Raw genomic sequence first — 26692 nt, 5'->3', positions numbered from 1 at the left:
GCTATTGAAAAACCCTTTGGTAAATTCCACAATATCCTGTGAGCTTGAGGACACGAGATGGCATGCTGCAGAATCAGACATTTGCAATACGTCACGTTCTTTGTTAATTGAATGACTCCGATCCTGTGTGCAGGCGTTGTAACGTACCTGGGTAGAGAGATTTGGTGGCTGGCTGTCACAGTAGGATCACATCTCATTCTGATCGTGGTCGATCGGCCCTGTTTACAAGCCTGCGTTGTCTCACTGGCCCTACAGACACAATGAATCATTAATGTCAAATGCAATTTCGTTTTTTTTATGTCTTTGATTACTCTTGCATCGTCACAATAAAACAATAGACGAAATATGAATCAGCTGTGTAACCTGTAATAAAATATGACATCAGGCAGACCGATGTTCACAGGGAACATGTTTTCCAGAGAAGAAATGTGATCCAGGGAATTTTCTGTGGTCACTCCTGCACAAAGGAAAAGACACACATGTCATTACGTTATACATGTCCTCTGAATATACATATTAGTACATATCATATTTAATCCTTAGCATACTTCAGTACATTGCAATACTCATGTACAATATGCTATGCACTATATTAAATGTTTTCATTGCAGACTTCGACAGACATATAGACAGGCAAACAGATATTTAGACAGACAGACAGACAGACAGACAGACAGACAGACAGACAGACAGACAGACAGACAGACAGACAGACAGACAGACAGACAGACAGACAGACAGACAGACAGACAGACAGACAGACAGACAGACAGACAGACAGACAGACAGACAGACAGACAGACAGACAGACAGACAGACAGACAGACAGACAGACAGACAGACAGACAGATAGATAGATAGATAGATAGATAGATAGATAGATAGATAGATAGATAGATAGATAGATAGATAGATAGATAGATAGATAGATAGATAGATAGATAGATAGATAGATAGATAAAGAGAAATACAGGCAGGCAGATAGATTCATAGACAGATGTACTAGAAGAGGATAACATGAAGCAGCTCTCAGCCCTTACCCAGCAACATGTCGGCGATCACAAAGGGCTGGGAGGAGACCAGTCCCTGGCCCCTGGTGTCGGAAGGGACCACCATGGACTGGCAGGCGTAGCCTCTCACCTCCCTCCGCTGCTCCGTCACGTTGTCCACACACACGGCCAGCTGTCTGTCCTGTGGGGAGAGGAGGACGAGGCTATTGGGGGTCAAACACTTCCATCGTTCATGCATAAACACCTGGTCAGAAAAGGTACAGGGTTTCCCAAAGGTTCACATCCAAGTGTTGGTGTTTGGGTTTTGACAGTGGGCCCTGGAGGTTGGTAGTTTAGGCTGGGGTGGCTGTCTATGTGCTGCAAAATGGGGAATTGAACCCAGTTCCTTTTTGCGAAGAATTTAACTTCCTAGTTGTAAAATAGTAAGGTATGGACTCTACACCCCCATTTAATATCCCTACCTGCTCGATAATGTCCTTTGTCTGAATATGAGTCAATAAGGATAAAAACGTCAATCATTTTAATTAATTCCCACCTCTTTCCCACACAGCCCGAGGTGGAAGTGCTGGAAGTATCGCAGGCCTCGGCTGGTGAAGCGGGGGCTGCTCCTGAAGCCTGTGAGGTTGGCCAGGGAGGAGAAGTTGTAGAGCAGGTGCTGGCCTGCTCCGCTGTTCACATGTAGGGTACAGTCGCTGACGCAGGCTGAGCGGGCCTGGAGGACAAAGTGGAGGAACAGACCTCGATTAGTTTGAGAGTCTGTGGCTCCAAGTGTTGAGCTGTAACCACGGATAAGGCATCATTCCTCTTTTTCGTGGCCGCGTGGCTTCCATACTGATTCGTGCAGCTGCTAAAAATTCACTTCCCCTGGGGGATGAATACAATTGGTTAGCTTAGGCTAAAGAAAATGCTATGTAAATGAAGAAAAAATTGTACCATAACAATCGGAAGGAAGATGATATAACCAAGGACAGCAGTGAATAGCAGTGATAAGAACTCCCCGTTCATCCTAGGGCCCCCAGCCCGTGCTCTACTGCGCTCCTCCCTCCTGACCTGGTTGGTGGAGGTGTTGGGTCCGCAGGGCACGCAGGCCTCCCTCCCCACCGTCTGCTGGGGCCTGATGATGGTGTTGGGTGGGCAGCTCTCACACACGCCCGTGCCGTTGACCATGTAGTGTCCGGGCGGGCAGGGCACGCAGGCGGAGAGGTCCGACGACCCCGTCGCACACTGGCGACAACGGGAGGCCACGCCGTCGACGGCGTTGGTGACCAGGACGGAGTAGATCTTGGCCACGTCGCTCGTGTGGTTCCTCTGTTGACAGTAAAGGTAGATGGTTGGATGTAGACGCAACGCAAGGGGGTCTACGGACCCATTACGTCCTTGCGGACCCTCCTTGCGTCCACCCCAAGGGCCAGACGTGCGCCTCCCAAAAGGTGTAACCTTGCCTTGAGGCGACGCAGCCGCAAGGGCGGCGATTGGTCTGCTCACGTAAACCCGACGTAAATCGGACGCAGAACCAAGTCAGGTTCACGACTGCGTCGAAGCGATTGCGGAGTCATTACGTTGAACGTGGAACCATGACGAAGCCTTTAGGCCAGTGGCTTTGCTTTTTGATCTAAGCTTTTCCAAATATGATAAATACATGAAAATTAATGAATATAATAGATACATGTAACAACCTTGCATGGTTGACTCTGCATGGTTGACTCCGTCGGTGTGTCAATGTGTGTATTAGCCGATTAATACACACATTAATAGACACATTGACCGATGTAAGTCGGTTAGCGTCTGCTAAATGGCCTAATTGTAAATTGTAGTTGCTTCACATCGTCGGTCGTGTCCTTTTTCAGTGATGTGATGCCATGGTATAACTACTTCGGGAGCTCTTAGCATCAATAAATATATCAATAACAAGTGGCTTTCTTGGAATAGAACCTTTTCTTTTTTTACAAAAATAATCACCAAGCTGTAAATACCTGTTAAGCTCAAACTATTCGGTTCCCATTTCATAAGAATCTTGCCTGATACCGGACCCATTGTATACATTTACGATCTTTAAAAGTTTAACTTCTTTAAACATTTAACCACTTCCACTCGCACTCCAGCACGGAGCTAATCGTGAAAGACATAACTTATACATATTCCATTCTATAAATTGTTTCTGAGAGATTTCTTCTTGTAGAAAAATATATCGTAATCAGGGAAGAATGTTACTTTAACATTCTGCTGATCAAGTAAAGAGGATGCAAGCCCCCATTGAGGTCACCATGTATTTTTTGTTAATATCAAATAACTCAGACAGATCTTTCGGTAAACTTACTCCCGGTTTCTTGATGTGGGAAGAGCAACAGTTGCAATTATATTTTCTTAGCACTTAATTCTTGGATGGGAGTGTAGTTAAATGTCCTAACCTGGGCTTTGTAAATGTTAAGAATATAACCTATACTTTTCCAGTATTTGTATTAGTAGAGGCAGGCCAGAACCTGGTTCCATGAATGGGAACAGTGCATCCTCTGCATACAAACTTTATACTTCATACTGTGGTCCTCCAATAGATATATCCGATCATTCTGTCCTCTATGATTGGGCCAAAGATGCGATGAATAAATTCAAGAAACTGGGGCTAGCGGGGAAACCTTGGCCGCAGCATCGTAGCAGAGTGTGGACTTAGGAAGGCTCCTATCAAACTCTATTCTTGCAGTGGGAGAGGAGTAAAATACCTTAATACAATGTATACAAGTATATTGATGACTACACATACAAATCCCAATCGAACCAATTCATAAGCTTTTTAGCATCTTAACTGAGAATAATAAAGCTACCTCTACTTATTAATCTGCTCTACAATATGTAAGGCTCTTGTTATATTGTCCTCTGGGTTGAGATGGTGGCATAGTGTTCACAGTCTGTTTAAGAAACCGATAGGTCGACAACCTTTACAGTCCATCGTTTCCTTTCCTTCCTTGGGGATACCGGCTATGAAGGCCTCCTTCCAGCAGGGGGAGGGAGGGGTAGCCCATTAATATTCAACGTTTCAAAAGAGCCTGAGTACATTACTACCAGGATGAAGATGTGTGTGGGACTGACCGTGCCATGCGACTGCATGCGTCGGAAGGCCCAGGTGAAGCTGGTGGTGATGTTGTCCTGGACCACGTAGGAGTAGGACTGCTTGCCCGTGGTGCCGTGCCACTTCTCCACAATGTGCTGATTCATCTTGCTGTACCCCTGAACACGAGACCCACCGATACCACGTTAAACACATTCAACTTGCAGATAATATAATAATATTCCTCGTTTTGTATCACATGACATGTAGGTGTTAGTGTCGTCCTCACCGCCAGGAAGTCCAGCATGCAGTCGGCGGTGCACGTTGTCTCGAAGACGAAGGTGATCCGAGACAGCTCGGTCGCTTCCTCGTCTTTGGCAGAGGATGGAGGCAGCCTTTTGAGTAGATGTTATATAAGATTGTGTGAGCTGTCTCCTGCTACAAGAATCCGACTAATGCACACCTGCTCGCATATGATCTATCCCTGTTTTTTTGTATGTGTGCGTGATTTGATGCGTGCGTGTGTGTTTGCGTGCAAGTGCGTGTGCATGTGTGCGTGTATGCATGGTTGTGTGCTGGCCCTAACCTGTATCCCGGGACACTGAGTGTCAGGACCAGAAAGTCTGAGTCCTGCTCTCCTGGCACGGTGTAGATGTAGTCTCCGGCCACCTCCCACCCTGACACAACCACACAACATCACATCCATTAAGAATCACAACTCTTCATCACCACACAACCACCGTAGCCCCTTCCTCTCAGCTGGCACTCGTAGCATGGGGCGTTGGGCTCTGATAGGTGGAAGCGCGTCTCACCTGTGCTCTCCTCCATGTTGAAGGTATATTCGTGGCGCAAGGCATAGCTCGCCATGTTGCTGGGCATGGTGTTCCACCATTTGTACTCAAAGCCGACCACAGGCTCCGTACCAGCGGGACATTTCGCACAATCTGGCGTCGCATTGGGAATTGAGGCAGAGAGTAGGAAAGACACAAGAAGAAAGTTGAAAATATTTTTATGGCAATCGTACAATGGTACAATGGTTATTGATGCAGATTCCAACTAGGACCTCAAATTGATTAGGACCTCAAATTACACATCTGTATTGTATATTGCATTTTATTGAGTGCTTCAACTTAAAGTTATGAATTTACTGGTAACACTGGACATATTAAACCATATTAAACAACGTTATACAATGCGCCCATCGAAACACACGAGTGAAGGCTTCAGAGATGGCGGTCTCGAGGAGGTACCCTACCTGTTCCGTTGGAGTAGAAGTCATCGGAGCAGGGCTGGCAGGTGGAGGTGTTGGTGAGGAAGAAGCCCGGGTTACAGGGAGGGCAGGCGGTCAGCTGGCCAGAGGCGGGAAGAGTGACAGCTCCAGGGACAGACTCACTGCAGATCTTTGGCTCCATCCACTTGTACATAATCTGGGTCTGAACAGAGGAAATCACCAACCATTGTTTTTTTATTTGATTATAATCCCGAACCGTTTAACCCTTTTATTGTCGTTTCTATCCTGTAGTTTTGTTTGGACACACACCTTTAACAGACACACACACACACGGACATAAACACACAATCATATCAATGTTCAGAGTTATAATTGAAAGTGTTTTTCATTGAATATGTCATAAACTGACTTTTAAATTGAAACTTGTATTTAGCTCTTTGGTTCTAGCTCATGTTGCTGCATTGTACTTAATGTGGATGTCGCTTATTGTTTATTTTATTAGCAGCTACTCCAATTTTGATGTATTCTTGCCAACCTCTCAACCTCTCTCAAGTCATTCAGTCTAACACTAAATGACTGAAAGTAAAGATAATGCAAATGTAATTCAAATTGTAATTTCCAATCCTCCTCCCCCAGACACATACAGGTCTTTGAGCTCAGTACCTGTCTGCTGTAGTCACACGGGGTGTGAGTGTAGAAGTAGTCACTGTTTGTACATGCAGGTCTCGCTTTGCAACTCCCCGAACCGGCCTCTGGGGAAACATTAGAACAGTCAGAGGAAACAGCCAGTGGGCATGCAGAAAGAACACATCTCATCCATTAAGATCCGGGGATAAGACACGCACACACACACAGACACACACATCACAGGTGCATATTTGCATAGAGATAACCTGGCCTTTATGCGTCCTCATGCAGGACAACGAGCTTGTGGTATAGTGAAGTATAGTATAGTATATTATAGTATACTACAGCTACTTTACTATAGAGTGAATGAATAGAATGAATACATGAATGAAGAATCTGAATTTCTGTAGTGATCAGTGGTGTGAATCAGGGAAGCTCACAACAAACGTACCGGCGTATGCGTCCGTGTCACACTGGTGGCACACGGTCGCACCCTTGTTGGAGTAGGAGTCTGCAGGGCAGGGGTTACAGCGCGCGGACCCTAGCTTAGCACTGTAGGTGCCCGGCTTGCAGAGGAAGCACTCTGATGTGTAGGCCACCCCTGGACCAGAAACAGGAACCAAGATGTAATTATTAACAGACAATGGGGTCGGGGGAGGGGGGGGGGGGGGTTATGTATTTAGTGGCGGGAGCAAACAAAACAGACTTTTGGTATCATTGTTAGATACAGCAACAAGATGACCTCTCCATGAATCAACATCCAATATATATATATATATATCAGATGATAACTTACCTGAGATGGCGATGTTCTTCAACAGAACCGATTTGACAGAGGTTTCCTGCAGAGCGTAGGCTGTGGTTCTCCAGTACAGGACGTTGGTGCCTTGGTTTAGTTTAACCTTGATACAGAGAGAAGTAGAACCGATTGAAGAGCAGAAACAGACCATAGCCATGCAGGACAAGACGCTGTGGGTTCACAGGCTTACATTATACTGACTCCAGTCGGCGTCGGAAAGCTTCACAAACCGGCTCTCTGTGTCCGTGGACTGGCACTGGTCGTTCTGAACCTGCAAGACCCAGAGAGAGACGGCCAGAAATAAGTTAACAAACCCAACGACTTATAAACGTTGATAATGATACAGGGTTTGCATCTGTAGGATACTTACGAAGAACTCAAAGTAGATGTTGTTGTCGGGGTATAGATATTCAAAGGAGACGGTTCCGGCTTTCTTGAGGTTCACAGCAAAGGACAAGGTGGTGGTGCACTCATCTACGTTTGAGGCTATGTGATCCCCCATGGGAACCCACGAGGACCTGGGGGAAAGCACCACAAACTGTTTGGTACACGTCTGGAAACGGTCTCTACACACGTCTCTGTATATGACACTGGGCAGGGTGCTGTAGCATTGGCTATGATTCTGCAACCTTCATTATCAAAAGAGAAATCTTTGGTTCCTCTCCCACCAAATAAAATAAAGCTGGAACCACAAAACATATTTGACCCCTTAAAGGAAGGTAACACAGAATACATAGTTGTATATATAGTTATACTATATATAAAGTAAGCAATAGCCTATAGTTTGATGATCTAAAATAACATGTTACCTTTCAAAGAAAAAAGAAAAATAGCTATAGATCTTTTTTGAGAGGGGTGGAAGAGACACATGGGGCTCCAGAGCAGCGGTTGGCTGATCTCTGGGCTGGGGGTTCTGCTTAACGATACTGGGATCCACCCCTGATGAGGGGCGACCTACCGGTCCGCATCCTTAAATGCTGCCAGATGACTTCAATCGGAAATCATCAATCTGTCTCAAATTCACTCTCCAAGTCGCTTTGGGTAGAAGTGTCTGCTAAATGGTTAAATATCTAATATGAAATGAATGTGGGGACGGACTCACTTGGAGCAGTTGGTCTGGGAGTCATCGTCGATGCTGATGCCGTGCGTGACGAAGCCTGCCGGCAGACTGTCCCACTCATCGAAGGCCACCCCCGTGCCAAGAGAGTAGCTCCCCCCCGCGCACTTCTGGCAGCTCTGGCTGCTCATCTCCAGGAACTCCCCGTCCATGCACGAGAAGGCTGCACCAAGGAAGAAGAGAATTAGAGGAAAAGGGCCCATTTGGAAAGATTGTAGAGACGTACAGGAATAAAGGACGTTTTTTCAAAGACGATTTCATGGATGAAGGGTTCTGAACATGTGTGTCTTCACTTCCCCTGTCTCACTCCCACTTCCACAGAGATAAGATGGAATATCAAAAGAATGGATACTGCTCAAAACTAGTCCTGACTAATTCTGACTTATTATAAACAACAATTAAAGACCATGGCACCAAGTCTGCCAAATAATCTGCCAAAAGTCTGAGCATTTATTTTGGAAAAACAGAGCATTAGTCTGGCCTTGACCTCCTGGGTAATATAGTCAAGGGATGAAACTCACTGCAGTGGGTGCCTTTCACTGGATCAGGGAGTCCTGTACACGTATCGAGCTTGTTTGGGACAGCCACTCTCCACCTGGACTGGTGCATATCACACTCTGTGTACTCAAAGTGGTAGTCCGACTGGAAAAAGAAAATTAAAATTCATTAAAATGTTAGTGTGTGACTGCAAACCAGCATGCAGACAATAAATCAACATAAGAAAAACAAAGAAGGCAACGGGGGGTCAAGTGATAAGAACCGAGAATGGAGTTTGAGCATTAAAAACCCATGTTCTGCAAATGCATGTGTGATGATCAATAATGTTTTTTACAGTTTGCTGTACACCACAGCAACCTCTTTTCCAAATAAAGTTGGGAGACAATATTTACCCAAGAAAGCCGCCTCACCAGTTGTCCCGATAAGTCCTTCTTCTATTCTCTAATCAAGGAATGACATCTGTTCTACCTAAATCCCTCCAGGGTTTACTGAATGAGTCAGGGGGAGATGTTGTTTGTGAACCAGTCCTTTGGTCAACATGTCACCTCAGAGTTGTTGTAGAAACGCGGCCGTTCCACGGAGAGACAACAAACACTACAACGCCGCTTTGAGACGCAGTAACAGTGGCTCATTAACAAACAACACCCCACCCAAAATGTTTATGTTACTGTATGAATCCTTTATAATTGCGGAGTAGGCGGATGGATTGAGCTAAGATGTTGTCACTGACAGCCTGGCATTACCTTGCTGTTGGTATTAAAGCCATACCCCAAGGCCAGTTCAAACCACGTGGGATGAACAGTTTAATAGTTGACTAAAATGCATCAGCAGTAGGCAGCTCTGTGTTTCTGATCAGTGCTGCTTCATTAGCATGGGCCCACGGTATCTCCTTACCCAAGGGGTCCACGTCCCCAGGAGCCAGCGATCAATATGAATAGAAAACAGGAATAAGAATAGGAATATGCGCTCACAGCCCAACCGCTTGCTATTAACAAACATGAGGAAACCAGGGTAACGGGACATTGGGATCAGCTCATGGTCAAGTAAGTTCTGGTGGCAGAGAACCCATTTACCTGGGGGAGCAGCTGCTGCCCGCTATGCTTGCTGACATTTCACTTCTAAGCTCACTCACCTTGAAATGCAGGCGCTAGAGTTGCCATAGAGTGCCTTTTGCGTCATTACCATGCAGATAAGCCTCGACACAGTATCTGTCTGCCATAAACGTTCTGCCATAACGAAGTCTACTATTTTATCAAATACAGCCGTTATAATGCAAATATTTAGAAGGAGGTTACCAGATAAGTACTGCATTGTACCTTAGGTGTTACAACTAGGAGTTACAAGTCTGGTAGAAAACAGTATAGTACCATATTTGGTTGACACAATGATTTTAAAACAATGTTTGTGAATCCATATATAGTGGCTTGACCTCAACGTCAAAATGATTCCTCACGACTATACTTATTTTCAAAGTATGGATGAAATCGTCCAGACCCACTTCACCAAACCAAGCAGTCATGATAGTCCATAGATTGCAGAACACAAACATATGTTCATTTCCCACATGTGTCACCTATTATGTAGAATTTTAAACAAGCCCCTTTCAGCCAAATAACTATATTTCAGGAACCCTTTTAGAAAATGACATATATTCTAGGTAAAATATAATAAGAAACCTTAAAGTAAAACATTAAAGCAAGGATATTTAAGACACAGCTGTGTCTTAGCTTTTTTTTTTGTCCTACTTCAAACAGAAAATGTGTGTATGTGTATGTGGGCTAAGGCCATGGTATTTCAGAGGGTTTTTACATGCTGTAATACGACAAAACAGAATATTAAATTCAAACTTTAATATCCCTACAGTAATAGGCTCATTCTTGCTCATTCTCACATATTACATCTGATATTGTTCAATTTGAGTTCCAACATAGGCCTAAAAACAAGACTTACCTATTATGCTAAGTTGCAGTCAATTGCCTTTGAAAATTTAATGAGAACACATTACAAAAAAGGGTCTTTCTATCACACATGCTATATGACCGTTTTACAGTTGTGTGCCTTGTTCATGCAGAACAATATTAAACAAATGCAAAACATGGAGAAAGTTATTATTGTTATCATCTTACCTCTTTACATAAAGGCAATTCTGCATTGATATGAGCAAATAAATGCCAGATAAAAAAATAACCGAAATGCGCTATGTCCATGGTTGCTGTTCCCAGGTCGTCCCGGTCCCTCTGTAGTTATGACGCGACACGAGCCATGACAGAGGAGCCACAGGTAGGCGCAGCTCTTTGAAAGCAGGTAAACACAGGCTCCTTTCTGATTGGTTGCCTGGCAGCCAATCATCTTTAACTAGCGTTTTGTGGCGAATAATAAAAGATGTATTTAAAATGAATGTAGGTATAATAACAAATGTTTTGGTATCTTTAATAAGATGCATTGTATTTGTATTTCTCTCATTATAACTTATTATTTATTTATTTGATAGCATACATATTTTATGTAGTTTGCTTCGATTTGCTTCGATTTGGCGACATGGAAGTTTTCTAAGTGAGTAGGGGTAAATATGGGTAAAACGTAAGACTCGACATTTGTAAAACTGAATGACATGGGAAGATCAAAATAAGTTTCACAAAAAGTTTGGAGTGAGATGACGTATGTATGGTTGTATGTATGGTATGTTACTTCCTGAAACTCAATGGAAACAAGACCGAGGCCCTGCTCATCGGCTCCAAATAGACCCTCACCAAATCACAACACACCCCAGCTCCACTCATAATCATCGATGGATTCCCAGTACCCTTCTCCTCCAAAGTCAAGAGCCTCGGCGTCATGCTGGACAACACCCTCTCATTCGCACCCCATATTCACAACATCACCCGGACTGCATTCTTCCACCTCCGCAACATCGCCAGACTCCGCCCATCACTGACCCAATCCAGCACTGAAATCCTAGTTCACTCATTTGTCACATCACGCATAGACTACTGCAACGCCCTCCTCACCGGACTCCCCACCAAACTCATCAACAGACTGCAGATCATTCAGAACTCAGCCGCCCGGATCATCACCCGCACCAAATCATCTGACCACATCACCCCTGTCCTCATTCAACTTCACTGGCTCCCAGTACACTACCGCATCCAATACAAAACCCTACTCCTCACCTACAAAGCTCTCCACAACCTAGCCCCCAGTTACCTGTGCGACCTCCTCCAAGAATACACTCCCTCCCGCTCCCTCCGCTCAACCTCTGCTGGACTAGCCTACTATGCATCCCCACATCACGACTCATTACAATGGGTGCCCGGTCATTCAGCTGTTCAGCACCCAGGCTCTGGAACTCCCTCCCCCCACACATAAAACAGTCAGACACCATTACAACCTTCAAGTCACAACTCAAAACTCACCTGTTCAAACTCGCACACAACGTCTAACTGATCACTGTCTTGATTGTTTGTTTTGTCATGTTTTTGTTTTATTGATTTATTTATTTATTATTATTATTTTTCCACAATGTCTTGTTTTTAAACGATTTATGATAACTTTATGCTCTGTAAGGTGACCTTGGGTGTCTTGAAAGGCGCCCTTTAAATTAAATGTATATATGTATTATTATGGGGGCGGAGCGACCGAACATTTTGCAAAACACGGCGACCCGTCAAGAAAGAACCTACACAATAATTAGAAAAATAGTTGCTGGCAATTGTACATATTCTTTATAATTGATGGTACAAATGTTGCAATAGCAATTGGAAAATAAGACAAATTCCTACACATAAAATAAACTACTTTTACTTATAAATACAAATGGATACGAATTTATAATCTTCAACAGTGGGCCACAAAAATAGGGCATGGTGTTAAGGAATTATTCAAATCAGCCCCTTTTCAGAAAATGTGTGAGTGTGTGCGGATGTGCGCGTGTGCGTCTGCGTGTGCGTGTGCGTGTGCGTGTGTGTGTTCCTATTGGCGGCTGCTCCACTAAAAGTAAGCGTTCTCCTTTTTCCAATGTTTTCTTCACTGTCAACTTGCTGTATTTTATGACAATGAAAAGCAATTGACGTTGACCGCATTAAATTGCTTCTGTCCAAAACTACTGTCGACGGATCGTAGAGCTAGGACAGCCCAGAGCCATAGAGAGAGAATAGTGTTATTATATATAATTTTTTCTATGACAAAGCCAGTGCTTGGTTCACTCTGCTCTGTCTCGGTCAAGGTCACATTTAGAGGAGCTCTGCAAGCTTTGAACCTTGGGAGCGCACCGTTTCATTATATACGAGGAAAAGTTTCAGGTAGGCCTACCTACATAGAGCGTCATTTGGGTGAGAAAGAGGAGCAGTGTCGTGAGAGCGCGTGAAGAGGGTAATTCCAGCTCCGGGCTAATTTTTTACAGCGCAGCGTTGTGAGAATTTTGAGAACGGCCTGAGTAGGTTATTTGCGTTCAGTGGTTGCTTAGAGACCAGGCTGTAAACACCGTAGCTTGTGACCCAGTAAAACAAATCCAAGAGGCAAGTCTATCCAGGCCTGCTTGGTCATTCCCTGTCACGAGATGAACATATCAAGCCGAGACCCCTTTCCATTTCCTCAGCCAGAAAACGATAACACCTTCACGGGGACCAAGCCATTACAGGTAGGGGGATTTTTATTGGGTCAGGTCGAGCCTGGGGTCACCTCTGTTGTGCCTGGGAATGCGGCGATAACTTAAGAGATTAGTTATCAGGACATTGCAAATACGTTTAGTTTCATGCATGTTTGTACCATGTTAAGATACCAACCACTTAAACAAAGCGCCGTGTGGTTTGCCTGTACAGAGAGAGATCTCTGATAAACCAACTCATCTGGCCCAGTACGAAGAGCCGTGGAGCCGCCTCTACGTCACTGCGACGTCATCGAGCAGCAGCAGGACCGTGACACACCACGGCCGAAAGGTTTACATTTCACTGCGTTTGACTAGAGTGTAGGCTAGGGAAGCGTAATTCTTTCACTTGAGAAAATATATTCTGCGTTAAATGACACAATTCATTATGAGTCAGGTTAGTTTTTCTGTGAATTGATTAGATTGCCCGGCGAGGGAGTCAACAAAAATTTCAACCGATTTCCATGACACTGCTCAATCTTGGCATTGCAGTGCATCATGTAACTGATACGCTATGCAGACCTTAATCACTGACTACATTGAAATATAACCCATCACCTAACCCCCTAAGCACATCTGATCGGATTCTTCCTGCACTTCTCTCCAGGTTCCCCACGACAGCCTCGACTTCCACCTGAAGTCCCTCTATGACCACCACGAAGACTTCCTCCGCACCAGGAACCAGACCTTGTACCAGCCGGAGACCGTCTCAGGCGACATTAGGTGGCCAACAGGAATATGCTAATTACATCCATCCATGACTGTATTACCTCCCCAAATGAAAATCACTTTGATGCGCTCATATTTAATGTAAACCAACAGGAGGACACTAAAAGAACGTGAAAAGCAAGAAATCCAGCAAAAGAATCTTAAAAACGACAGCATCAGGGTGTGGATAACCCCCCAGAAGTGCTCCATTTACAGCATCAAAGGAACCATAGGTGAGATGATATACATGGTCAAACTCATCTACAGCTGGTGAACTCCAGTGGTAATGAATTAACAATATGATTATGAACAAAACTGTTTATTAACAAACAAAAGTGCAGATCATCAGAGCAAACCAAAGGAACAATGAAATAAATTAGTCAACTAGGCTGTTCCATACTTGAAAAACACATGGGTGCCATGTTAATCCTTTCCTTTATTACAACAATATTTTTCCCCTCCCCAAGAGTCCCACCATAACGCAAACAGGGGCTACTCGAGGAAACACGACGGGGGCTTCTACTCCACCTGAAGGCCCCTCCCAGGCTGTAAAACTACAACCATGGGGAGGTGGATAGTGGAGGAGGCGAAATAAATTCCTTCTCAAGATGCCATGTTTGTAACGCTCGTTATTAACCTCAGACACCACTGGAACGAGGTGTTGTTCAGAATGAAACCAAAAGACGATTACTGTCCATCAAATGTACACAGAATTGTAAACTCATCAGTCAATAATAACAGAAAAGGCTCAACATAAATAACTTCTAATAGGAACGTGGGGACACTGCATACATTTTCATGCATACGTTTTCCTGGAATACAAAGTTTCAAGTATTTATTCTGGTTTGGTGCGATTCTTCCTCCGGGCGATGCGTCTAAGGAAGGCCTTCTCGTCCCAATCCCCCGGCGACAGCATCTGAGGTCCGTTATGGATGCAGAGCACAGTCATCTCCTCGGCATACTGGAGGTCTTGGAGGAGCTGAGGGAACACAGCGAGCACATGTGTTGGACATGGTAGGTAGGGAAAAGGCATCCCAGGTAACGATAACCCCAGGTCAGAACTAAAGTCAACGGCAGGTATATTTAGTCGGAAATGCCACATAAAAGAAATCAAAGCAAGAGGATTTGGTTTAAAAACACAACAATGATGGGACTACCTATCGGGTTCTATGGTAATGGATATTTTATGATTGTGTCGCCGCCGATACTTGTCCATCAGAGGCCGCACTCACCTTTGGAGTTATGAAAAAGTACTGTGAGGTGGTCTCCTTGCACGCCGTGCGGACCACGATATTAAAGACCCTCCGCTCGTTGATGGGGTCCATTCCCTGTGGAGGACATTAAGCAAGGAAAATAAAGAAACAAGCTCTTCAAGATGAAGACTATTGCATTAGGATATGCGATGGTGTTTAAGTCTGTACATACAGTCAGCACTGGCCCGTATTCAACACTAAAACCTGAACATTGACAATGTGCAGTGAGTGACCCAGACCTGGTTGATCTCGTCCACCACCCTGAAGGGGCAGCGGTTGAGCTCCTGCAGGGCCATGAGGTAGAGCATGGTGGAGACGCTGCGCTCCCCCCCGCTCTGGTGGTGCGCCGTCAGCTCATGCAGCTCTGTGCTGTTGTGGAACTTCACCCGGATGCGGATCCCATACTTATCGTACTCTTCCTATACACACACACACACAAACAAATATATAGATTTAGTATACTACACGTGAACCTCCTACGATTGCACAATTAAATGCATGAGCTAGGGGTCGCGTTACCTCCTTTTCTGAATGGAGGTCCACCTCCCCCACGCACTGCATCGAGCGGAAGTACTCGCCGAACCTCTCGTTGATCTGACAAATCAGCGTTCTTAGAGGGTTCAGCCAGCGCTCTTTAGCCTGAGACCAAGACAGAGGCAGAGACTTTTAACACATTAAGCAGCAAACAGAGCAAAAAAGGACAATCTGCTGGGCAGAAAGAAGATGATCAAATAAAAAAAGCACCTTAGCAGGCCACATGTATTTATTGGTACATATTTACTTTTATTGTTGTTGTCTATTAATGTATTGTTCAAAGACTATCCATCCACATAAGTAAACGTACGCAGACAAACAAGGACCAATACCACATACTTCCCCAATTTTAATGCCCAACAAATCTGAGTACAACAACCTCCACAGCGATCCAGTAACCTAATATAAAACAGTGCACTCTAGTGGCCTCAAAGTATCTCAGGCCAACCATTTCAGGTTTTCGCTGTACCTCAGACATGTTCATTCTGTAGGTGTTCAGGGCTTCGCTCTGATCGCCCAGCTCCTTCTCCAGGTTCTGGATTTCCACTTCTCTCCTGTTGTACTCCTCCACCACCTGGGGCCCAGCCAGGGGAGAACCATGTCCCACGGTCAGAGCAACTCAACGGGCGGCTTTAGCATCCACTAACACTGGCTCAGTAGGCTCAGGGACATGAGTCACTATGACTATAATTAATTACATTGTTGGGCGAAAATGCATACGATTGTAATGAAAACAACTTTGTGTGGCCTAGTTTTTTTATGTTGCTTTGTTCCTGCTAATTAAAAAAATACCCCACTTTCACAGAATAATTACGGGGGAAAAAATAAATGGGGTTTGAAAATGAACCAGGTTCAATCCCCAATGCCTGCAGTTTACTGGTAACGCCTCTTTGTGGAAAACGCCAAAGCAGTACCCCCCTCCTAATGACTTATCTGAATTCAGTTTTAGTCACTATGGACCAAATTAGCATCTGCTACATAACCAAAATAATATGCAAATGGAGGTGCTCACGTTTTCTCTGATTCCAGTGAAGCCCTCTGCCCTGGAGCACTCCTCGTTCAGCAGGGCGTCCAGCTCCTCCATGGTGTCAGGCAGCGTGCTGAAGGCCTGGACAGACACGAGACCCTGTGACTCCTCAGAGAACCTCGCTCGCGCTTTGCAGGAGAAAGTTTGACACCGGGAAGAATGGGGCCGAAGAAGGCTTTCACGGCCGAAGAAGCCGAGGAAATTAAAAGATCTCTCGACTTCCTTTCTGAAGAAGTTGCCGCAATGAGGAAGCAGCAACGAGACATCCTAGACCTGGCCGGGGAAATCAAAGTGTTGCGGTTGCAGAGCGAGGAAAAGGATAAAAAAATTATCCACCTCGAAGGCAGAGTAATAATCTTAATAATCACCAATAATCTTAATCTGATAAATTGATCGTTGAAATCAGTCAGAAATCAGAATAAAAGAGCGCATCCTCATTGTTTGATTGTGGTCGTAGGTGAGGTTGGTGCTGAGTTACCACTGAAATCAGTGGGTCAGTGGGTGGGATCGGTCGTCAAGATGGCAGCGCAAAGCTACAGTGACGTCACGTGAACCTTATGAATAGACACTGCGTGTTCCCATTACATTTAGGGTGTTTGAGGCCCTTTTGGATATCTATAATATTATGGGTTACCGTTACTGTAAACAGTGGGCCTGTTTTTAGAAAGGGTCAGTGAGGGCTATCTGTAGCCATGCCATGATAATCTTCTCATAGTCACGGTTCTGTTTATAATAATTACATATTTACAACAGAATGACATCCCAGCCATGACTCCTTAATTACTAACCTTAGAAGACAAGCTCCTTCAAATGATTGGGCACAATGGGTACCAAGGGGCAAAGGACTAGCATCCACTGCCTCTCTCATACAACAGGTGACCCCACGCTCTGAACAAGAGCTACTCTATTGAAGAGTAGCGCAGCAGGCGGGGTACCCACCACCTTTAGCTCCGCAGGCACCGTCCCTGCTGCTCCCATATTGCATATGGTCTGGGCGCTCCTCATCAGGCCCTTGCACCTCTCATGCAGCTGGTTCTTCTTCGTGTCCAGGCGAGTGAAGGCATCCTTTGAGGAAAACAAAACACGGACGGGAGACACAAGTCAATGACAGGAGAAGTAAGTGGGAACAAAAATACATAAAATGGCGCCATTGGCCCGCAGAAACATTCCTGGCGGCCCGCAATGACATACAGATGTTTTTTTCTTTTGATAATAGATCAATATTATTTTAAAACAAAAATAAATAAATAAATATAAAGAGAAAAGTCGACTCTAGCTTTCAATTAAATCCTGTTACATTTGTTAGTTTTAATCCGACTGTACATTACTTTGAAAGGATGAACCTCAGTTTCGTGATTTAGACCTCACTTGACCTCACTCCCTGAGGTCCACGGTGCAATGTTTTTTTTCACCACTGGGATGCTGACGGCGTTTCCCACCAATTCTTTTTTTCCTTTGTTAGTTAGTTAGTTAGTTAGAAATGTATTGTCCCCTTGGGGAAATTGTTCTCAGTGAAAAGACAGATACACATGACCGTTACAACAACATAAAAAACAAACAACAAAAAGTAAATAAAGATAAACAACCATTGACAAGACAAAACCCCCAAATCATCATATTTTCCACTTAGTTCAGGGACACATCTAAAGATGTTGGCATTTTAAACTAACAATTAAAACCTTATTTTTAAATGTTTGTTTAAAAGGCTGATGGATTGTGGAATGAATGACTGTTTTGTTCTATTTTTGGAGAGGGCTGGGTATCGAAACCTGCTACCTGAGGGTAATAGTTCAAAGGTGGAGAAAAGTGGGTGTTTAGAATTTGCTAAAATAATTTCTGCTTTACTCTGAACTCTCTCTCTGTAGGTGTTTTCCAGACTATTTAAATTAGTACCCAACAGCTTGCTGGCAGTGGTCACTATTTTCCTAAGCTTTGGCGGCCCTCAGTCGAATTTTGGGTTCCTAAATTGGCCCTCAGCTGTCCAACACTTTGAGAACCCCTGGTCTACAAGCTTCCATCGTCCGATTGCGCCCCCTAGGGGGCGATAAGAACGATAAGAATGGTCTTCCCCTTGGACCAGCGTGAGCCTCCGCTGATCTAAGTTTTGATACGTCGGTGCCGGCGGTGCTGTCATGATGACACAGCCGGTGTGTCTCAATAGTGAAACCTGGGGGGGGGGTGGTCATGTGGTCGTCAATATCACCGTTTCATGGAACGCGAATGCCACTAACTCCGCTCATTCACTTTTTTTTAAGATGATTTATTACATTATAAAATTGCAGTTTATTTTCTAATTTTTACGATTTAACATTTCGTTGATCTATGTATGGGAAACACTGATGTAATTTCGCCGTGCGCACAAACTGTACATTTCGAGCCCCTCGAAAAGAAGCCTTTTCATCGGCAACTTGAGTCGATCGAAGATGGAATCCATCGCTAGTCGATAGTCGATAGAATCGACCATCGGCCCATCCCTAGTAAGATAATATTAGTATCTATTTATTTTTAAAAAAAAAGGTATTGATGAATTGTGGTATCCATTTCAATTTTCCTTGCTATATTGATCCTTTCAATACTTGACATGCTTAGGTTGGTATGTGTGTATCATAATTCAAAACCTACTTCCAACATCCTGAGCTCCGCTTGTCTGTCTTTACAGCTCCCCTCCAGGTGGGTCTTCTCAGCAGTGAGACCCAGAGTCTGCAGTGTAAGGTGAACCTTCAGCATACTCAGGCTGGCTCTCAGCTAAAACCGTCACAGAGACAAAAACATATCAAGCAACTCAGTTTGCAACCAAAACACATTTATTACAAAAATGTTATTTTAATTATAAACACAAGGGTTACCAGCTAATGTAATGGAACAGGCAGAAACACAGAACTACATGGTAGTAATAAGCTTAGTCCCCCATACCTTAATTTGGTCCATAACTTCAACCATTATGGCCACCTTCTGGGCATTGACCGCACCGATTTTGGTTTTGGTGTCTTCCTCCAATTTCTTCAGGTCGACACGATTCTTCTCGATTTGTTGAAGACTGAATACAGGGGCAAAAAGTGGAAACATTCATTTTTGTCGGTAAACGAAAGTGACTTACAAATGAGGCTGTGCACCAAAGCATACAATAGGAATCTTATTGAATGCAAAACACGATGTTAGTGACATTTCTGATGGAGGGCGACAGTCCCGGGCAACAATCTAGACATGTCTAGACATATGGAGAGATCGAAGAAAGAGAAATTGCCATGGAGTCCATCTCACCTGTCCAACTTGGTGGCGATCTTCTGCTCCAGCTGCCTCTTCTTGCCCTTCTGCTCCACCAGCCCCTTTTTCTCGTTCCTTAGCTCGTTGTCCCGGCCCTCCAGGGTGGAGAAGTTCTCCTGCAGCCCTGCCAGACGCTCATTCAGGTCCTTGATCTTCCTCTCGCAGTTCTGACCCAGAGACACAAACCCCATGTCTTAAACCGCCGCTCCCCTACACACAACTTCTGACTGCTGCTCAATAATTAAAACTAAATTAAAACTAAAAAAATTAAAACTAAAAAAGGTTACACAATATATAATAGATTTTTTGGTGACCCAGAGGTATGGGCAAATATATCATTGATAAAAGAGCTCCCTCTTCTCTGCTCTGAAAAAGCTGCGTCTATACCTGGATCTGCTGCTCCACTTGGCCTTTCTCCTCGGCGTCCACCGAGATGGTTAGGAACTTGGAGGGCCGGAGCTGCGAGTTGTTAGTGCTGACGTGGTTGGAGTAGATCGACTTCTTGACCACATACCGCTCATCCGCCGTGTAGATGAGCTTCAGGTAAGGCTCCTCGATGACCTGGGAGGGGGGGGGGGGGGACGTAAATAAATACTGTACATGCTGTATCAATCAATCATTGGGGTTTATACAAATCATCCCCTTTAGATGAACCCATTTCATCATTCCAATGAGGGTGACCTCAAGGGCTCACATGGATAAACCACCCAAAACAGACCTTATTAATCATGGCTTTGGTTTGGGCCGTTCCCACGGGAACGTCGTGCATGTTGTACTGGTGGCACAGGTAGCTGACCACATCAGTCGGGGCGTCAAACATCTCACGCAGGTAGGAGTAGAACCCAAAGCGCCTGCACACAGTCAATTGTTTTAGATAGGAACGGTCCTTCCTACCACATGCTATCCCCTTGTAGAAGGTATCTCTATGTACAGGTTTTCCTTGGTCTTAGAACGCCCGTCCCCGTACTTCTGTTTTAGCATTAAAATGTTTGGTAGTAATTGTTTAAATCTTTATATTTTTTTTAACCACTGGATGGAGACAAAGGCAAATTTTCCCCCTAGTGGATAATACACATGAAATACACAGCGACAAACCATTGCATGAAAGGCCTGCTTATAAAACATGGTTTATTTAACATATTTCTGGAGGTATTTCTACAAGAGAGGCCCTTCAGAAATAGCTCACTTGAGAGACTCGATTGGTCGAGACGGTTGCTTGTTGGCACAAGACACTGCCGGGGCCAGGATGGAGTTCACCCTCAGTTTTAATTTGTCACGCACCTGAGGAATACAAGTATAAATTATAAAAACATTGCAAGAAATTTCAGCACAAAAGGGTTCACGTTAGTTAGCTAGGCTTTGGGCTATGGAAAATAGCCACGGGCGCCAGAGTTATTTGTATAACAGCTCTCTTAATTTCGCTTTAACTTTCCTTAATGTACTCGATCTATCGCTGTATCTAGCAGTACATAGTAAAAAATTATTGAATAGTCATTATGTAGACAGAAACATTGCTTGCTGCATACGTCATTCAAAGAGTCAATGCACAGACCTCTTTCATGAAGGCCTCCATGTCCTCCCTCTTCTCGAACAAAAAGCCCCGCAGGTCATTAAAGGCGATGTGAGTCTCCACGTACTTAGCAAAGCGAGGGTCCTTCACATTGAGCTGAAATTAAGCATCCAAATTCAGAAGACCAACGTATTAACGCAAAAGTATAATTAAGGAGCAGATAGGGGTTTTAGGAGCATCACGTTTGGTGTTAAATCACTGATATGAAACAGTTTAATTAAACTGTTATACACTTCCCTTCCCTCTTGGGCATTTTTTTTTTTATGTTGACATTGTTGTTGGCAATCGTTTAATGTTGTCTAGGTGCCTGCCTAGGTACACTGGACATTGCACCAAGCACTAGCCACTGTTCTACCAGAGACTCACCACTAGCAGCATGGGCTCGTGCACGTTCCCGCTGAAGAGCTGTCGGTTCTGCCGCAGCCACTGGATGGCGGTGAAAGTGTCCTTGTGGCGAACCTTCAGCTTGTCCTCCTTGGCCTTCATCATGTTGTTCATGTCGTTCAGCCTCCTCGTAAACACTGTGCGAGCACAAGGACACAGCCCCTCCAGTCAACTAGTGCTGGGATATCCCTCATAGGATAGAACAGGGGTCTATAAACATGGGGGTTCAGCCGTTACAAGCCGTTTTGAAAATATGCCTCTTCAGACATCACAAGTGGGCGAATCCACCTATATGTATGACGGAGGGATGAGCAACATTTGCTAACTTCGACTGAGTAGGCTGGTAGACTGATCTATCCAGCACACATCTACCACTTGTGATGTCAGAAGAGGCCGATTTTCAAAACGGCTTGTAGCGGCTAATCACACTCGTACCTGGTGGTATAATATGTCACCTTTTAGAAGGAAGAAAATAAATAAATAGGTGGTTGCTGGTATATTAAATAACAAGTACACACTTTTGGACTCTGCGACCATGTTGTCCTTCTCCCTGCGGATGTCTGATTTCTCCCCGTCCAACCTGGCCCGCTCCTCCTGGTGGCCCCTCAGCTCCACGCTGATGGCGTCTATACGCGCTGACACGTCTGGCTGCTCGCCCACGGTGGCGAGCTCCTTCTGCAGGTCGTCGATGATGGTCTTGGTGTTGGCGATGCGCTTCTCCTCGTCCACCTTCTCCGTGTGCTTCAGGTTCAGAGCTTGCTTGATGTCGTCGATCTGGAGCGGTCGGCCGGCCGCAGAGGGGTTACGAGACAGGCGACCGATGGCGTTTGTTTATTTGAACTGGGTTCATCGGACTGTGAAGCAAGGACTCACCTCTTTTTGCTTTCTGTCCAATTGGTCCTGTCTAGCTTTGCACTTCCGTGCGGCTTCTTTGATGTCGATGGTCTGGAGGAATAAACAACATTTATTTACATTTTGTTAATCCCGGGATGAAATTCAGTTGTTACAGAAGCTTTATCTAATAGAATAGTTAAAAACTGTTTGTATACAATACATATTTGACCTAGTTCCTTGCCTTTTTATGATATAGTAAATTTACAGAAAAGAACATAGGCACTTGCTCAGTTCCTAATGAATGTTTTTTCAAGGTTCTGACCTTGGTCTTTATCTGGGCCTCGATCGGCTCCAGTTGGTTGTTGATCAGCTGGATCTTCTTCAGCATGGGACCATGGGTCTGCTTCAGACTGGACAGACGCTTCTTCACCTCCTCCCGTTCCGTCTTCACAGACTCGTGCTCTTTACGAACCGCTTCGAACTCCTGGAGAGAAGACCAATCACATGTTGGGAATTTTAATAATTTCATTCGAATCACAATCTAACCATTCACCCATGTTGTATAATCAACAAACAAACCACTGCTCACCACCCATGGTTTCTTCTTCTCAAGCAATTCGATCATGTCCAGATGTCTCTTCTTCTCATAGTAGCGATTCATGTCAAGCTTGTTGCTCTCGTTTTTCTGCTTCGCCCTTTCAAGAAAGGCAGCCTTCTCATTCACAGTATTCTGTTGAATAAAAATAAAGGTCTGTTTAACAACAGTCCTGGTTCCACATCAATCCAGCGATTGTAACTCCATTCCACTAATGTAATTTGCAATCAAGTTTTTTTTTTTTCTAGAATAGTTTCTGCATTATGGCTCTCTTCTAATATATTCTTTAAAATTGCAGCACTTTAAAAGGACAAAATCATTATGTAGGATTATCATCCACAATAGGCAGAGAAGGAATTCCCTTAAACTATTCAAAACCACTGGCTAATACTACACACCTCGAGTTCTCTCTCTCTGCCACGAAAGTTCTTCAGCTCACAGTGGTACGTGTACATCTCTGGTGGCCCCACGGACTTCTCGGTGGCCTCCAGAAGCTCTATCCTGGACATCTTTGCAAACTCGCCCACTTTCTCCTGCAGCAATATATGCCATCATATCAGCAAGCATGTAGAGTATGGTACAGTAAACGGTGGATTTGAAAACCTACTTGATTTTATATGTTGCAAAAATATATATGCTCAAAGAGGGTCTAAGGTTATGTTGAACAAATGTCTTCTGTTTGCAGAATCGAGGCCAGTGTAGATTAAGGGTTTAACCTAGAGATACTCCTCTAAATTCATGTTTGGTATTTTGAGAAGGGGCTAGGAAACCCACACAAACCCACCTGGGGAAGGAACTGACAGAGGTTGCTGACTTGGATTTGAAGGGCTTTGACTTCTTCCTCCACTACCTTCTGACTGCAGGATTTTCCATTCAGCGTCCATTGAGACAGGTTCTCTGTGCTGATCTCTCTGTTTATCACCACATTACCGCCATTCTTGTACCTGTAAATTCAGTTACAAATGGAATGTACTGTGTGCAGTCAATTGGGTCCGGAATTCCACTAAACATATAACTCTTAATTGTGTTCTCCAGCCACATCTTAAAATACGGTCATTCATTGAAGTAAAAAAAATACATGAATACAAATATTAAAGCTGATCAAGCTTCAGGGTTAAGCTAAATGTAGAGTTGGGAATATTGTATTGTTGTGACCAACGTGCCAAATGGTTTCTTCTTATTCCTATAAGAGTAAGGGTCATAGAACTTACAATTCAATCTCAATCGATCCTCTACTGCATCCCCGCTTCACAAAGAGCCCAATCTGTAAGAAAATAATAGGAGTATATATATGAATACAGTTTAAGCATAAACTTTGGAACAGATCAAAGAAATCTGTAACCAAGTTCAGCTATGCTGTCTGATCATGGCACTGTTTTAGAAAGCCATGCAACTGAAGATTCTGTGATTTAGGGGAATTCTGACACACATACTACTTATTATAGGGATAATACTAAACACAAACTCATAATCAGAAAGGCAATTTCTTGGAACAGTCACAGGTCCAAAATGTATACTTCATTATTGCATTGAAGGGTTTTCACTTCAAGATGAATGTCGGATTACAAAAGTATTATAAAAGAGTGACATATGTGAACAAGATAGGAACATGTATCACAACGATGAGACAACGTAACACCTTGTGTCACAAGGTTCTCCATTCAACCTACGAATTCATTGATCATTGTGTGCATCAGCCAGACAAAACAGAAGAACCTCGCTTCCATCCTACCTTATCTCCTCTACCCAGGAGGGCAGTCTTACCAGCCAAACCAAGACATATGGCACACACAATGCTGGACTTGCCGGTTCCGTTGGCCCCCACAATCATATTGAGGTTAGCTCCCGGGTTAACGACAGCGAGTTCATAGGTTCTGTCAGAGTTGACACAGAAGACGACGTTGTTTCGTTACTTCTTTAGACATTGTAAACACAAATGGGTATCAAGAAAGTGCTGTGGGCTTGGCAGTTTCGTTTTTATTCGTTTGACCAGTCATATATGTAGTTTATTGTATCCTGGGCGTCTAGTAAAAATATATAAACAAGGCACTAGAGAACCGATGTCCACTTTGTTCTTACTGACGGATTCAGACCGCAGGTCGATAGCTCATTAGCCTTGTAGCAAAACCAAACACATTAGTATTGGCTAAATTACGTATAGGAATTGTATAACAGAAAGTGTATGTGTATGGTGGTGCATACAGGACTTTAGCTCGGAGTTTAACCGAAAGTGCGTATTTGATATTAAAAAAAAAAACTTACAGGAAGTTATTCATCGCAATACGAAGTATGGAACCTTCAACAAAACGACCCGGTTCACCATCACTGGCAACCCGGGCGTCAGGCTGGCTACCACCGAACATAGGTGGCACATTGTTGGTTACTTGAGAGGTGGAAGCGGCCCGACTAATTCTCTGTCTTTTGCTGCGGTCTGCCATAGTACAGGCGTGTTCGGGGGGGGCAAACTACGCAGAACGCAGCGACACCGTTCCATTCCCGCCTTCCTTAAGACGTGCTCGGCTTGTGATTGGATCAAACCTTGTCACGTGTGTATGGAAAGTACAGGATATTCTAGTCAAAGAATCAAAGCAACAAACTCGTATTTTACTCGTTTTAATACTTTACATCATATCAAATATAATGTGTCAAACCATATAGACCGACAATAAATGCTACGCGCTAGTTTAATGTGAGGATGTAGGCTAGCCAAACATACCTCCGTATGTGGATGAGAGCTATTATGTTAGAGCTGGTCTTGGGAAGGCAACAATCACAACACATACCGAAACTATCAGGGTGGGTTGGGTATTATCATCTACAATATTCTCCATTTTATTTGTGTGTACCAAACGACCAAGTAGAAAAGTTAACATTAATCACATTTAAAGTTTGATTCAAGTGAAAGCATGCTGGTTGTGTGCATTGTATTCAGTCATCACAATTGTAATGGTTTCTTGTACTCAACAAAGATATTAAGCCGACATTCGTTTTCTGTTGATCCTTTTAACGGAGGACAGAAAGACGTTGACGCCTTTTCACTGAGGCCTTTGTCTTTCCGATCCTTGGTTTGGAAAACATAGTTTCGGATGAGGTGAATTAAAGCTTCCTCGTAGTTTCAGAGAACTAACGAGTCAAAAATAAGCAGGACTTCCTCAGACTGTGGTTAGATCAGAATCGCTTCTATACTCATGGTCTGTTGTGAAACTTGAGGATTAGTCAAGTCCACTCAAGACTAGTATATCTGATCAAATCATCACGTCTGACCACAACTTCGTGTGGAAGCCCTGGAGTTTGGATCTCGTACGCACATCGCCTTAGAGGCTAGCAAGCATCGTTTTATCATCTCGACGTCGGACCAAGGCTGAATCCGGGTCGATCAAATAAGATCAGTGTGTAGGTTTTAAATACATAGAGACAAACAAAAGCACTCATTTACGCTCTCACAGACATACAGACATACAGACAGACAGACAGACACCGCAACACAGCATACTCCATTCACTCCCGCACGAATGTAAAACAACGCTTAGGTTATTCTATTTATAGACCATGCCCC

General features: G+C 44.1%; 3 protein-coding genes and 1 non-coding gene across 6 annotated transcripts in view; 1 reads left to right on the top strand and 3 right to left on the bottom strand.

Annotated features, from left to right (window-relative positions):
• Positions 1-10720, bottom strand: part of elapor1 (endosome-lysosome associated apoptosis and autophagy regulator 1) — a 13335-nt gene extending 2615 nt beyond the window's left edge. Inside the window, exons 1-18 of one of the 2 annotated variants that reach the window (XM_056599436.1) lie at positions 10452-10720; positions 8349-8469; positions 7813-7990; positions 7081-7228; positions 6901-6981; positions 6708-6813; positions 6363-6512; positions 5948-6036; positions 5309-5486; positions 4866-4997; positions 4640-4730; positions 4343-4448; positions 4095-4232; positions 2061-2318; positions 1546-1722; positions 1041-1191; positions 364-457; positions 148-249 (exon numbers count right to left, since the gene is read on the bottom strand). In XM_056599436.1, the coding sequence (XP_056455411.1) occupies positions 148-249; positions 364-457; positions 1041-1191; positions 1546-1722; positions 2061-2318; positions 4095-4232; positions 4343-4448; positions 4640-4730; positions 4866-4997; positions 5309-5486; positions 5948-6036; positions 6363-6512; positions 6708-6813; positions 6901-6981; positions 7081-7228; positions 7813-7990; positions 8349-8469; positions 10452-10532 (2381 nt within the window). In that variant the 5' untranslated portion in view covers positions 10533-10720. Of the gene's footprint in view, positions 1-147; positions 250-363; positions 458-1040; positions 1192-1545; positions 1723-2060; positions 2319-4094; positions 4233-4342; positions 4449-4639; positions 4731-4865; positions 4998-5308; positions 5487-5947; positions 6037-6362; positions 6513-6707; positions 6814-6900; positions 6982-7080; positions 7229-7812; positions 7991-8348; positions 8470-8717 lie in introns of both variants that reach the window. The other variant, XM_056599444.1, reaches the window with a different exon arrangement.
• cfap276 (cilia and flagella associated protein 276) lies at positions 10557-14282 on the top strand. Of its 2 annotated transcripts, none has more exons than XM_056599485.1 (5): positions 10557-10605; positions 13143-13259; positions 13575-13690; positions 13790-13908; positions 14143-14282. In XM_056599485.1, the coding sequence occupies exons 1-5, from the start codon at positions 10588-10590 to the stop codon at positions 14205-14207; spliced, it is 435 nt and encodes a 144-aa protein (XP_056455460.1). In that variant the 5' UTR covers positions 10557-10587; the 3' UTR covers positions 14208-14282. The 2 variants fall into 2 exon arrangements, with proteins under 2 accessions (XP_056455460.1, XP_056455450.1); XM_056599475.1 differs by lacking the exon at positions 10557-10605 and adding an exon at positions 12436-12961.
• Positions 13626-26692, bottom strand: smc5 (structural maintenance of chromosomes 5). Its single transcript, XM_056599424.1, has 24 exons — positions 25399-26692; positions 24869-25010; positions 24348-24400; positions 23921-24080; positions 23535-23669; positions 23131-23271; positions 22864-23025; positions 22581-22652; positions 22226-22481; positions 21690-21844; positions 21306-21419; positions 20940-21034; positions 20472-20604; positions 20141-20314; positions 19751-19920; positions 19403-19526; positions 19112-19234; positions 17429-17554; positions 16475-16570; positions 15932-16036; positions 15448-15567; positions 15168-15347; positions 14908-15003; positions 13626-14654 (listed from the first exon to the last, which is right to left on the bottom strand). The coding sequence occupies exons 1-24, from the start codon at positions 25572-25574 to the stop codon at positions 14511-14513; spliced, it is 3252 nt and encodes a 1083-aa protein (XP_056455399.1). The 5' UTR covers positions 25575-26692; the 3' UTR covers positions 13626-14510.
• On the bottom strand, positions 26300-26652 carry LOC130392297 (small Cajal body-specific RNA 2). The gene has a single exon (XR_008897006.1). It is a non-coding gene; the product is annotated as a small Cajal body-specific RNA 2 (non-coding RNA).

This window comes from Gadus chalcogrammus, chromosome 1 (assembly GCF_026213295.1).
Source record: "Gadus chalcogrammus isolate NIFS_2021 chromosome 1, NIFS_Gcha_1.0, whole genome shotgun sequence".
Classification (NCBI taxonomy): domain Eukaryota; kingdom Metazoa; phylum Chordata; class Actinopteri; order Gadiformes; family Gadidae; genus Gadus; species Gadus chalcogrammus.
This window is presented reverse-complemented; position numbering and strand designations above follow the sequence as displayed.